The 12,636-nt window shown below is 44.4% G+C and overlaps 1 protein-coding gene across 1 annotated transcript; it reads left to right on the top strand.

Annotated features, from left to right (window-relative positions):
• Window positions 1–2,514: 2,514 nt before the first annotated feature.
• Window positions 2,515–4,959, top strand: LOC306791183 (uncharacterized protein; the record flags this gene model as incomplete). Its single annotated transcript, XM_079287820.1, has 3 exons — window positions 2,515–2,660; window positions 2,800–3,182; window positions 3,263–4,959. Exons 2-3 carry the CDS (start codon window positions 3,104–3,106, stop codon window positions 4,957–4,959), a joined length of 1,776 nt encoding a protein of 591 aa, XP_079143946.1. The 5' UTR covers window positions 2,515–2,660; window positions 2,800–3,103.
• Window positions 4,960–12,636: the final 7,677 nt, after the last annotated feature.

Below are 12,636 nucleotides of genomic sequence, written 5' to 3'. Positions count from 1 at the left end.
TCTGTCACATCGAAGCATGGTATTGAGTTAAATACAGACGGAATCGCTTCTTTAAATTGAGCTACGGCACCATCAGATAAACATCTAGTGTAGTAACTCTTGCTTAACGGTGTAAACTCAGTTAGTAAGAATTCAAAAGTTATTAGATAATGATCCGACAGAAGAGGGTTCTGTGGATAGACTATTAAATCGTCTATGTTAATGCCATAAGTCAGAACCAGGTCGAGAGTATGGTTAAAACAGTGAGTGGGTTTCTGTACATTCTGACAGAAACCAATCGAATCTAATAATGAAATAAATGCAGTACTGAGGCAGTTGTTCTCGACATCCACATGAATATTAAAGTCACCTACAATAATTACTTTGTCTGTTTTAAGGACTAGACTTGATAAAAACTGAAAAAATTCCGATAGAAATTCAGAATACGGACCCGGGGCCCGGTACACTATCACAAATATAACTGGCTGTATTGTTTTCCAGGTTGGGTGTGAAAGACTAAGAACCAAGCTTTCAAATGAGTTATAGTCTAATTTAGGTTTAGGGTGTAATAATAGGCTGGAGTCAAAGATGGCTGCTACTCCACCTCCTCGGCCAGTGCCTCGAGGAATGTGAGTATTGATATGACTTGGAGGAGTTGATTCATTTAGGCTGACATATTCATCATTACTCAGCCAGGTTTCAGTAAGACAAAATAAGTCAATATGATGATCTGATATCAGCTCATTTACTAGTAGAGCTTTAGATGACAAAGATCTGACATTTAAGAGTCCACATTTAATTATCCTATTTTGTTGTACTGTTGCGGTAGTTTTAACTTGGATTAAGTTATTTTGTTTAACTCCTCGATCGTTTATTTTTGATTCAATTAATTTAAGTGGCCGTGGGGCAGACACAGTCTCTATGTGGTGTTGCGTGAGTAACTGCTCTAATGGAAGCTCAGAGGAGTGTGTAAGACTGCAACTCTGCTTCCTGGTCTGATCTCTGAGTTGTCATGCACCAGGTCCATACAGAAACTGGGTCAGATTTGCAGAGATGAGATCTGCTCCATCCAAAGTGGGATGAATGCCGTCCCTCCTAAGCAAACCAGGTTTTCCCCAGAAAGTGTCCCAGTTATCTATGAAGCCCACATTGTTTGCTGGGCACCACCAAGACAGCCAGCGGTGAAACGATGACATGCGGCTAAACATTTCATCATTGGTCAGATTCGGGAGGGGGCCAGAGAAAACTACGGAGTCCGACATGGCTTTTGCGTATGTACACACAGATTCCACATTCACTTTAGTGATCTCAGAGAGCCGTAGCCGACTGTCATTCCCGCCGACGTGAATAACGATCTTACTGTATTTACGGTTATCTTTAGCCAGTACTTTCAGGTAGGACTCAATGTCGCCTGCTCTGGCCCCGGGTATACATGTAACTGTAGCCTCTGGTGTTGCTAGCTTCACGTTTCTCAGAATAGAGCTACCTATGACCAGAACTCTGCTGGGTGCAGAAGACCCGTTTGTAACGCGAGGTGGCTGCTGGTGAGTCGAGTGCCTCGCCCCAGGTTTAAGCCTCCCGGGAGCAGTCACCCGGCCCCCCGGCTGCTCGGGGGCTGCAGGGAGACGGCTAGCGGGAGCCACGTCTGTTTGGGCCGCATCGGCTACGCCCGCAGTCACCAGCGTCTTAGCTTCCATGGTGCGGAGCCGTACTTCTATCTCGCTAAGCCTTGCATCTAACCGTTGAGCTAACGTTACCTCCGTCTGCGCCAACGAGTAGGGTTGAAGGGTAGCGGAAGCCCGGGAGGGAGTATTCTCCGTCAGGACTGCAAAATGGTTGGAGGTGGTTAACGGAAACTCCCCAGTTGGTTTTCTCAGGACGCCGCGGCGTACCACCTCCGTCCAGGATGGTTTCGGAGTGGAGCTATGGGTCGGGTCTATAGCAGGTCCTCTCAGCTCGTGGTCGGACGACCGACTACACTCCCCGTCCGCAGGGCCGGGTAGCCAGGGAATAGTGTCCGCAGTATCCGAGACCAGTTGAGATTGCATAGATGAGATATGCTTTGACTGGGCCGCTGCTACGGATACGAATCCGTCGATCAGCTGTTCTCTTTTCCGGAATTCAGACCTCAGGCGGAGAAAATCGTCCCCCAACTGTGAGTATGCGAGTTTGCAGTCTCCACACAGACCTGGCCAAGTGGCCATGTTGGAAGTTCCTGTTTCCGGTTTAATCTTCTGTTCTTCTGTTTTAAGAACAAGCTTAGGAAGATATTGGTGAATGAGGCCCAACGTTAATGAAAGAGTTCATGAAAATACATTTCTGGGTGTGATATTTGTGGTGGAAAAAATCCCATACCCGCTTTGCGTGAGTCTTGACCTACTGAAATAAATAATACCGAAAGCCAGAGGTTGTCTTTTAAATATTTATTCTCTGCACAGAGAAGGTTCAATCATCACAACAGAATGGGTACAGTCTCAGTGAGGAAGAACCAAGAAAAAAGTGAACACGCTTTCTTTATACAGAGGGAGCAGAGCTGGGGGCCAATGTTCCAGACATTTTGGTCTCAGACAGATCGGAACAACAATGAAAAACAAACGGCCAGCAACCAAAACAAGCGGCAGGACGGCCTTGGTGCTGGAACATTCTAATACATCAGTTGGTTATCTAAGACGCAGGCCAGGGTGAATTCTTCTTCTGCACAACAGAGATTTCTTGATGTGGCTTGTTGAAAATCTGTTAAATATGTTTACAGCTGTTTATTGTAATGTTTGAAATAAAGCATATTCAATTCAATTCTCTTGTGATGGGGTCTGGAAAAAGGTTTGGTGCTGAAAGGAGTTCAGCGTGGACTGCTGTGGTGCTGCAGCTTCCTGGAGTGATTTGGTTGGTTGACTCTCAGGTGCTCCAGGAGACACAATAAGCAGTGATTGGATGCAGCTTGCAATAAATGCTACCTCTCTGCTGCACACACCACATGCAGAGCAGCTTCAGGGCTGTTTGGCTGCTGTTGCTTTGACCAGGCTGCTTGCTCGAGAACACAGAAATGGCTTGTGGAGTTCATTTGGGGTAAGTTTCTTTCAGCTGTTTTTAGTATTTGTGGAGTTGCTGGACCTTTTCTGACTGAATGTTGTGTTTTCTGTGCAGGGTCTTGCTGATTTGTTTAATTCAAGCAGAGCATGTGCGTTGTTTGTGGGCCCAACAAGGTGAGCAACACACAAATGCTGCTGTCATATATTGGTGTGATGTACAAGTTGTGGATTTATTCTCTTTGTTTCTCTTGCAGCTCGGGGACAAAACAGCAACACAGATGTTGGCTTCTTGCAAAAGGGTAGTGGATTTGGTGGCAGCGATCTCCAGAATCAACTCAGACGGGCCTCTGGTTCTCGTGGCTCAGCCCAGAGCAGCAGCTTCAACACTAAAGTTAGCAGTGGTTATAGCCAGAGATTTCCCAGTAGTGGCTACAGACAAGGTGTTTCAGAGGCAGCTAGAAGTGGCTATCCTTCAGTCAGGTTGGTGCCGAGCACCTCTGAGTCAAAACCTAGCTGGCCAAAGACTATGTTGAGTCATGGAAATGTGCAGAAGAGGCCAAATGACTTTGGCCTTTCTACTAATATTGCTGGTGGTAGTTCAGTCAGTAGGTATCGTCAATCTCCACTTAGCAAGAAAAGAACATGGCCAGTTCAGCACGGTACACCAAGTACTAGCAACTATCGTTCCAGCAGTTCTGAATCTATTCAGAGTCCTCGGGAAAGCTTCGCCTTCAAACCTGCCTCCCATCAGTCGGCAGCACAGAAAGCTTCCAGCCTGTCTAGCACAGGTGCTGCTGGGCCGCACAGAATCCCTGCCCGGACGAGAACATCAGCCAGTGCCTCTGCTACAAGAGTGTATTCACATCGTAGCTCTGTAGCATCTAAACCTTCCTATTTCCCATCGCTCCAAAATGTGATCACTAGAAATAACCCCAGCCAGACTGAGACTAGGAACCAATACCCAAGCAAACTGTTTGCCCACGGAACCGACAAGCCTGCTTTAGCGTCCCACATGGCCTCAAGCCACCAAAGTTATAGTCAGTCTCCTCCAGTGTCCAACAAACACAGTGCTCCTGCTGGCTTCCACCCAAGTAGTGGCAATACTCTCACACGCTACACCTCCACTGAGCAAGTCCCCAGCAGTACGAGTTCTCTCCAAACATTCTGGAACAACAGAAACTCAGCGCAGGGAGCTCGTAACCTCCCCGTCTTTAGGACCAAGAGTGAAGGGATCTCTGCTCAGCACTTTGCCCTGACCAGAATCTACAACATCCCGCAACGCTTTGGTGGCTACGCTATCATACGGCTGAAAAAAACTGCTGACCAGAAGGAAGTGAGTGTCGGGCAGCGGCAGGTCTACGTGGTCCCCCAGCCGCCCTCTGCTCAGCAGCAGGCCTACGTGGCCCCCCAGCCGCCCTCTGCTCAGCAGCAGGCCTACGTGGCCCCCCAGCCGCCCTCTGCTCAGCGGCAGGCCTACGTGGCCCCCCAGCCGCCCTCTGCTCAGCAGCAGGCCTACGTGGCCCCCCAGCCGCCCTCTGCTCAGCAGCAGGCCTCTGCTCAGCAGCAGGCCTACGTGGCCCCCCAGCCGCCCTCTGCTCAGCAGCAGGCCTACGTGGCCCCCCAGCCGCCCTCTGCTCAGCAGCAGGCCTCTGCTCAGCAGCAGGCCAGCGTGGCCCCCCAGCCGCCCTCTGCTCAGCAGCAGGCCTCTGCTCAGCAGCAGGCCTACGTGGCCCCCCAGCCGCCCTCTGCTCAGCAGCAGGCCTACGTGGCCCCCCAGCCGCCCTCTGCTCAGCAGCAGGCCTCTGCTCAGCAGCAGGCCAGCGTGGCCCCCCAGCCGCCCTCTGCTCAGCAGCAGGCCTACCTGGTCCCCCAGCCACCCTCTGCATCTTACAAGCCACGGGTTCATCCAGTGGCCAGATGGGTCAGGATCCCTTCATATATGGGAAAGTAGCAGGTGAGTACTTCATCATATCTTGCTTCTCTACATCAACGTAGTTTCTAATATTTATGTATATTCCTCTTTCAAATAGGTGCAGCAGGTGTCCTGGGATGAATAATTGGTGTTTTTAAAAATAAAAGTTATTTAATTTTAATCTTGTTTTTGTGTCTTGACTTCACCTCTTTGCTGTGTGGCACTAGTTAATGCTCAGTATGAGTGCATATTTCTGCAGGCTTGGTGCCATCTAGTGTGCGAAAGACTTGTTGCTAAATGGTTCCTGTAAACCAGTCTTGACATGCCGTGTGAGCGATCAGTAAATGCCAGCGCTCAACAATGTACCGCTAGATTGTGACGATCCTCGCTGCGGTCAGAAATGACCTGATGTCTATTCATAACCACTAGACCTAGATGGAAAACACCACAGCACAATGTGAAGGAGAGTTCATAAGGATTTGGGGAAAGACATCCGTGGTTAGAGAATCTGACTACACTTTCAATAAGCTATGTGATATCTTGTGCTGTGTGTAGATCGAAGGCTCTTTCAGTGACTGAGAAACCAGTTTGTTCCTCTTCCTGTTGTCACACTTGACAATCAACACTTACTAAATGGACAATTGACTCATGCAATATCAAAATGGTTCATCAATATGTACCTTTTACAATAATGTAGACTAAAGATTTGGTTGTATTTTGCATTGAGTCAAATCTTCATTGGCCTAACTTGTTTCTTATTTGAACTGATTCTTGTTGACACTTTGCTGTACACTGTAAATGAAAGAGTTGTCACTGTATTCATCAAAATGAGTTTCATTAGTTTGATTGTATGAAAATAATTGTTACACCTCTGCAAGATTGAGATATCTCTTGTTTCCATGGATGGCTGGCACTTTAAATGTTTGTGCCTCAGTGAATTGTGGGGTGGCACTAATGGGTTAGACTTGACAAATGTCTTTTAAAGCCTAGTGTGCATGGGGGGGGGATGTTACTACAACTTGGTTGACTCTCACTGATTTCATTAAAGAGTCATCTTTGCCTTAAAAATGAAGCATTTTCTCTTTAGCATGTCGATGGTGTTTGTTCATTTTGTGTGGCTAATTTTTAGAGTAACTCACAGCTGTGACTTGATGCCAACATTTCATTGCTTAAAGGTTCACGCAACTGATTCTACACAAGGCCAGTTGACTAGTCATGAGCACTGCTACTCAACCTGGTATTGTTCCTTTAAAGCATGGTCTTCAATGTTTTTCAGGCCCAAGTACCCCCAAACTTAGAGATGGCGCAGGGACCCCCGACTATATATATTGTGTTTTATATTAAACTGGGCCTCATGCCATGTGTAAACATACCTCTTTATTGTGCATTCAATACTAAGCTATTCAAATAATACACAGGTTAATATATTTTTATTTTACGCATGTGAAAGGTACAGTGAGTAGGGAAGCCGTGCCACTGCCATTTATAAACACACCTTGTCAGCTGATACCAATGCCAACATCAACATTGTCTGTCAATTGCATGATAATCATGCATACAAGCTTTTCAAATTGATTTAATTTTAAATATGTGAAAATGAGAAATTAGTGCCACTGCCATGCATAACGATACCGGTTATCTTTCATACAATACTGAACTATTAAAATAATGGACAGATTCATGTTTAGAGAAAAAAATACACTTTTTTTTTTTAATTGTCTAATCAACCAAAAATTTCGCGGGTCCCCTGGGGGCCGCGGACCCCCTGTTGAAGACCTCTGCTTTAAAGTGTAAGTATACAGTACTATATATTCAGACTGTAAATAGTGGCAGGAGATGAGCCTGCTGTGAAAAGAAATATGATTTAAACACTAGTTATGTTATCACCTACAAACAGGATGTAATGACTTTTGCTCATCACAATTTTATGAGAAGATTTGTACTTTGAGTCCTTTCTTAACTGAAACACCTCCACAGTCGAGCTCGTCCTTTCGTCGGCTGGGGAGGAAGGGTATTTGTGGGGGTTTAGGGTTCCAACTCCAATTGGATGTACAGAACTCCACGGATTACAGTCGGTATGGAATCAGGACAATGATTTATTACCCAATAAAATGAAAAGATATGGCATCGGAGGAGTTGTGCTGAACTGGTTGAAGCTGCAACTATTGCAGGAAGATGACCACAAATGAACAGGTTTGGATATTACTTGTGTCCCACAGGGGTCAGTGTTGGGTCCTGAATTGTTTTGTCTGTAGATAAATAATATATGCAAGGTATCAAGGCTATTAACATCTGTCTTATTCACGGAGGACATATTTTATGTTCTGTGGAAAATTTGCAGCAGCTTTTGGAGGTGGTCATGACAGAAATGAGTAAATTTAAAATGTGACTTGACACAAAACAATTATTCCATTTAAACAAAACAAAACTTCTGCTGTTTGGAAATTGTTAAATAAACAAGTACAAATTATACTAGACAAGAGGTATGTTGTTGAGGACATGTTTGGCGTTCACTTCCTGCAGAAGAACCAACTTCAGAACTCTTGAATTTTTCTTTATTTTTTACTTTTGTAGTAGAAGTAAAAGTCGTGGCAATAATTGAATGCAGATAATGTATTAAATAGTGCGTTGGTTTGTTCGTATCTGAACTAGTTATATTTGTATTATAGACCTCTTTTAAAGCAGGACAAATGCAGCTCAGTACATGCTAAGTACATGCAGTGACAGGATGTTAGAGAAAATGAAAAAGTAAAAACAAACGATTTGTAGAAGACCCTTGCAAAGGACGGACATCCATTTAACAGCTCACGGCGTGGTAACTGCCATGTGAGATGATTTCACGAAACATTGTTGAACCGTCTCTTTAGTTATTTCCGTCCGTACAGGAAGCAACGGCTCGCATGCATCAGTTTGCACACAGGCAGTTCTCTTTTGGCACGAGCCGAAGTCACATTTGTAACGTGTTCTTCATCTGCAGAGTTATTCAAACCTGTTTTCTCATAAGGAGGAATCATCATTTGCAAAAACAATTTAAAGCATTTAAAGTGACCATTCAGCCATCCATGGAAACAAGCGATGTCCATCTTGCAGAGGTGTAACAATTATTTTCATACAGTCATGAACTAATGGAAATAATTTTGATGAATACAGTGAACCCTTTAATTTACTTCAAAAACCAGTAAATATATAGCAAACTGTCAAACAGTAACAAGCATCAGCTAAAAATAAAGAAACAAGTTATTGCCAATGAAGATTTTACTCAACGCAAAATACAACCAAATCTTTAATCTACATTATTGTAAAAGGGACATATTGATGAACAATTTTAATATTGCATGAGTCAAGTGTCCATTTCTAGTAATTAGTGTTTATGTCAAGTGTGACAACAGGAAGAGGAACAAACTCTGGTTTCTCAGTCACTGTGAGAGCCTTCGATCTACACACAGCACAAGATATCACATAGCTTAGTGAAAGTGTCGTCAGATTCTCTAACCACGGTTGTCTTTCCCCAAATCCTTATGAACTCTCCTTCACATTGTGCTGTGGTGTTTTCCATCTAGGTCTAGTGGTTATGAATAGACATCAGGTCATTGCTGACCGCAGCGAGGATCGTCACAATCTAGCGGTACATTGTTGAGAGTTAGCATTTACTGATCGCTCACACGGCATGTCAAGACTGGTTTACAGGAACCATTTAGCAACAAGTCTTTCGCACACTAGATGGCACCAAGCCTGCAGAAATATGCACTCATACTGAGCATTAACTAGTGCCACACAGCAAAGAGGTGAAGTCAAGACACAAAAACAAGATTAAAATTAAATAACTTTTATTTTTAAAAACACTAATTATTCATCCCAGGACACCTGCTGCACCTATTTGAAGGAGAAAAGCATTAGGAATCAAGTTTATGCATATAGAACAGCAAGATATGATGAAGTACTCACCTGCTACTGTCCCTTAAAGCGACTGATCCTGATCCATTTGGCCTCTGGATGAACACTCTGGACCTGTGGCTTGTAAGGAGCAGAGGGCCGCTGGGGGGCAGCGGGCCGCTGGGGGGCAGCAGCGGCCCGCTGGGGGACAACGCTGGCCCGCTGGGGGACAACGCTGGCCCGCTGGGGGGCAGAGGGCCGCTGGGGGGCAGAGGGCCGCTGGGGGACAACGCTGGCCCGCTGGGGGGCAGAGGGCTGCTGGGGGGCAGAGGGCCGCTGGGGGACAACGCTGGGCCGCTGGGGGGCAGAGGGCCGCTGGGGGGCAGAGGGCCGCTGGGGGGCAGAGGGCCGCTGGGGGGCCACATAGGCCTGCTGGGGCTTCCCGACACTCACTTCCTTCCGGTCAGCAGGTTCTTTCAGTCGTCTGATAGCGTAGCCACCAAAGTTCTGAGGGATGTTGTGGGTTCTGGTCGGGGCGAAGCGCTGCCCAGAGGTCCCTACACTGCTGGTCCCAGAGGCAGGGAGGTTAGGAGCATTCACAGGAACCGGTTTGCTTGGGTATTTGTTCCCAGTCTGAGTCTGGCTGGGGTTATTTCTAGTTCTAGACGAGAAATAGGAAGGTTTAGATGCTACAGAGCTACGATGTGAAGACACTCTTCTAGCAGGGGCACTGGCTGATGTCCTCGTCCGGGCAGGGATTCTGTGCGGCCCAGCAGCACCTGTGCTAGACAGGCTGGAAGCTTTCTGTGCTGCTGACTGATGGGAGGCAGGTTTGAAGGCGTAGCTTTCCCGAGGACTCTGATAGTTGCTAGTACTTGGTGTACCCTGCTGAACTGGCCAAGTTCTCTTCTTGCTAAGTGGAGATTGATCGTACTTACTGACTGAACTACCACTAGCAATATTGGTAGAAAGGCCAAAGGAGTGCTTTTTCGGAATCGTCTGCACATTTCCGTGACTCAACATTGTCTTTGGCCAGTTAGGTTTTGACTCAGAGGTGCTCGGCACCAACCTGACTGAAGGATAGCCACTTCTAGCTGGCTGTGAACCACCTTGTGTGTAGCCACTACTGGGAAATCTCTGGCTAGAACCACTGCTAACTTTAGTGTTGAAGCTGCTGCTCTGGGCTGAACCACGGGAACCAGAGGCCCGTCTGAGTTGATTCTGGAGATCGCTGCCACCAAATCCACTACTCTGTTGTGAGAAGCCAACATCTGTGTTGCCGTTTCGTCCCCGAGCTGTAAGAGAAACAAAGAGTATAAATCCACAACTTGTAAATCACACCAATAAATGACAGCGACATTTGTGTGTTGCTCACCTTGTTGGGCCCACAAACAACGCACATGCTCTGCTTCAATTAAACAAATCAGCAAGATCCTGCACAGAAAACAAGACATCCGGTCAGAAAAGGTACAGCAACTCAACAAATACTAAAAACAGCTGAAAGAAACTTACCCCAAATGAACTCCACAAGCCATTTCTGTGTTCTAGATCAAGCAGCCTGGTCAAAGCAACAGCAGCCAAACAGCCCTGAAGCTGCTCTGCATGTGGTGTGTGCAGCAGAGAGGTAGCATTTATTGCAAGCTGCATCCAATCACTGCTTATTGTGTCTCCTGGAGCACCTGAGAGTCAACCAACCAAATCACTTCAGGAAGCTGCAGCACCACAGCAGTCCACGCTGAACTCCTTTCATTTACAGCATTTTATTGAATTCAACACCAAAGTTGTAGAACAAGGAAGTGTGTGTGAATATATATTCTTGATTTGTGGTTATGGGGGAGAGCTTCTTCAGTGTGTAAGGAGCATCACAAACCTGCCACCACAGGAAGCACATGGTAGGTGAGTTTGGGACCTGAGATTTTAAATGACTTATTTCATTGCATGCTTTACTACATTACTTTTTCTTGACTTTCATGACACACTGTATAATATGACAGGTTTATTACTATACTATGACCTTTTATGTCTTTAATTTGTGGTGGAAAAAATCCTATACCCGCTTTGCGTGAGTCTATTAATGCTGAAATAAATAATACCAAAACCAGAGGTTGTGTTTTAAATATGTATTCTCTGCGCAGAGAAGGTTGAATCATCACAACAGAATGCGTACAGTCTCATTGAGGAAGAACCAAGAAAAAAGTGAACACGCTTTCTTTATACGGAAGGAGCATAGCTGGGGGCCGATGGCCAATGTTAGACATTTTGGTCTCAGACAGATAGGAACAACAATGAAAAACAAACGGCCAGCAACCAAAACAAGCGGCAGGACGGCCTTGGTGCTGGAACATTCTAATACATCAGTTGGTTATCTAAGACGCAGGTCAGGGTGACTTCTTCTTCTACACAACAGAGATAAGGTGAAGTTTAACAAAGTTCAGCGCAAAATGACTTCTGCATGAATACGATACACTGAGTAAAAATGTACCATTACACATGACAGACCACTCGGTTCAAGTCTATTTGTATTGTCCAATATCCTAAATCACAAATTTGCTTCAGATGGCTTCACCGCATGTACAGCATACAACATCCTCTGTGCTGGAACCTTCGCGTTCGAAAAGTAGAAAAGAAACTCACAGAAAAGAAAGTTCAGAAGAATCCTCCGGGAGAGCAACTTCAGAGGGATCCGTGTCCCAGGATGACCAGAAATGCAATCGATGTCGTGTACAGAATTAACATTACATTACCACAAAGTAAAGTATAAAACTATACTATAGTGTAGAATGTAACTTGTTCATGTCATACGATATCATATTTTTATGATGTATAATAGGAAGGTTTTTGACAACATAGATATATAATTAAAAAGTCATCGTATATGACTTATTGAGATTTGTATGGCTTTCTGTTGAAGCACTCTCTCTGATGACCCTTTCACTCTACGAGGTTGACCTGTGTCCTCTTTGCTGGCTTTTCTTTGTCTTGAGGAATCAGTCGTCATGTGGTCGTCTTCAGCTTCATGAGACACAACCGGCCCGCTTCTGGATGTGAAAGCTTACCACCTTCACTCAGAGCTCTTCTTGCTCCATTGCTGCTTGTTTTTTATTACTGCAGACATTTTTACACATGCTTACGTGACCGATTGCCGACTTCCAAATTAGTTTTGTTTGTCATGTTGTAAATAAATATTCGTATTCATAACTCATAAGGTCTCCCTACTTTTTTCAAGCTTTTCAGGCAAACTCAGGGATAACTTCTATACATTTAATGGACTTGTTTTTATGATACTTAATAATGCTGTTTATGAATTTTCATGACATACTGTGACTTATGTAATACTATACAATTATTTGTGTGACTTTTCATGGAATACTATACTAGTTTTTATGACATATACTATTAGTTGTTTATTTAGACATAATATATATATTTGTTTCATGATATACAATAATATATATTATTACATAATATACTATGACTTTTTCTCTTATTTCATGACATACCACTTTACTATACTTTGACTTTTTATGAAATACTATACCATGAATTCTTAGTGACATACTATATGTTGACTTTTAAAAAAAATACTGTTGACACTTTTCTATGACGTTTTCACATACACACACACACACACACACACACACTGACTATTTTTATGACATACCATGAATTGTTAGTGACATAGTATACCAAGACTTTTTTTTTTTTTACTTTTCATGACATACTATACCTTGAATTTATATGAAATGCTGTATTACGACACACTATATTCTGACTTAAAAAACTAAAAAGTATAATTATTTTTTTCATTTTCTAGTACATGAAAGACGCATTAAAATACCTCAG

This window comes from Melanostigma gelatinosum (genome assembly GCF_949748355.1).
Source record: "Melanostigma gelatinosum genome assembly, chromosome: 17".
Taxonomy (NCBI): Eukaryota; Metazoa; Chordata; class Actinopteri; order Perciformes; family Zoarcidae; genus Melanostigma; species Melanostigma gelatinosum.
This window is presented reverse-complemented; position numbering and strand designations above follow the sequence as displayed.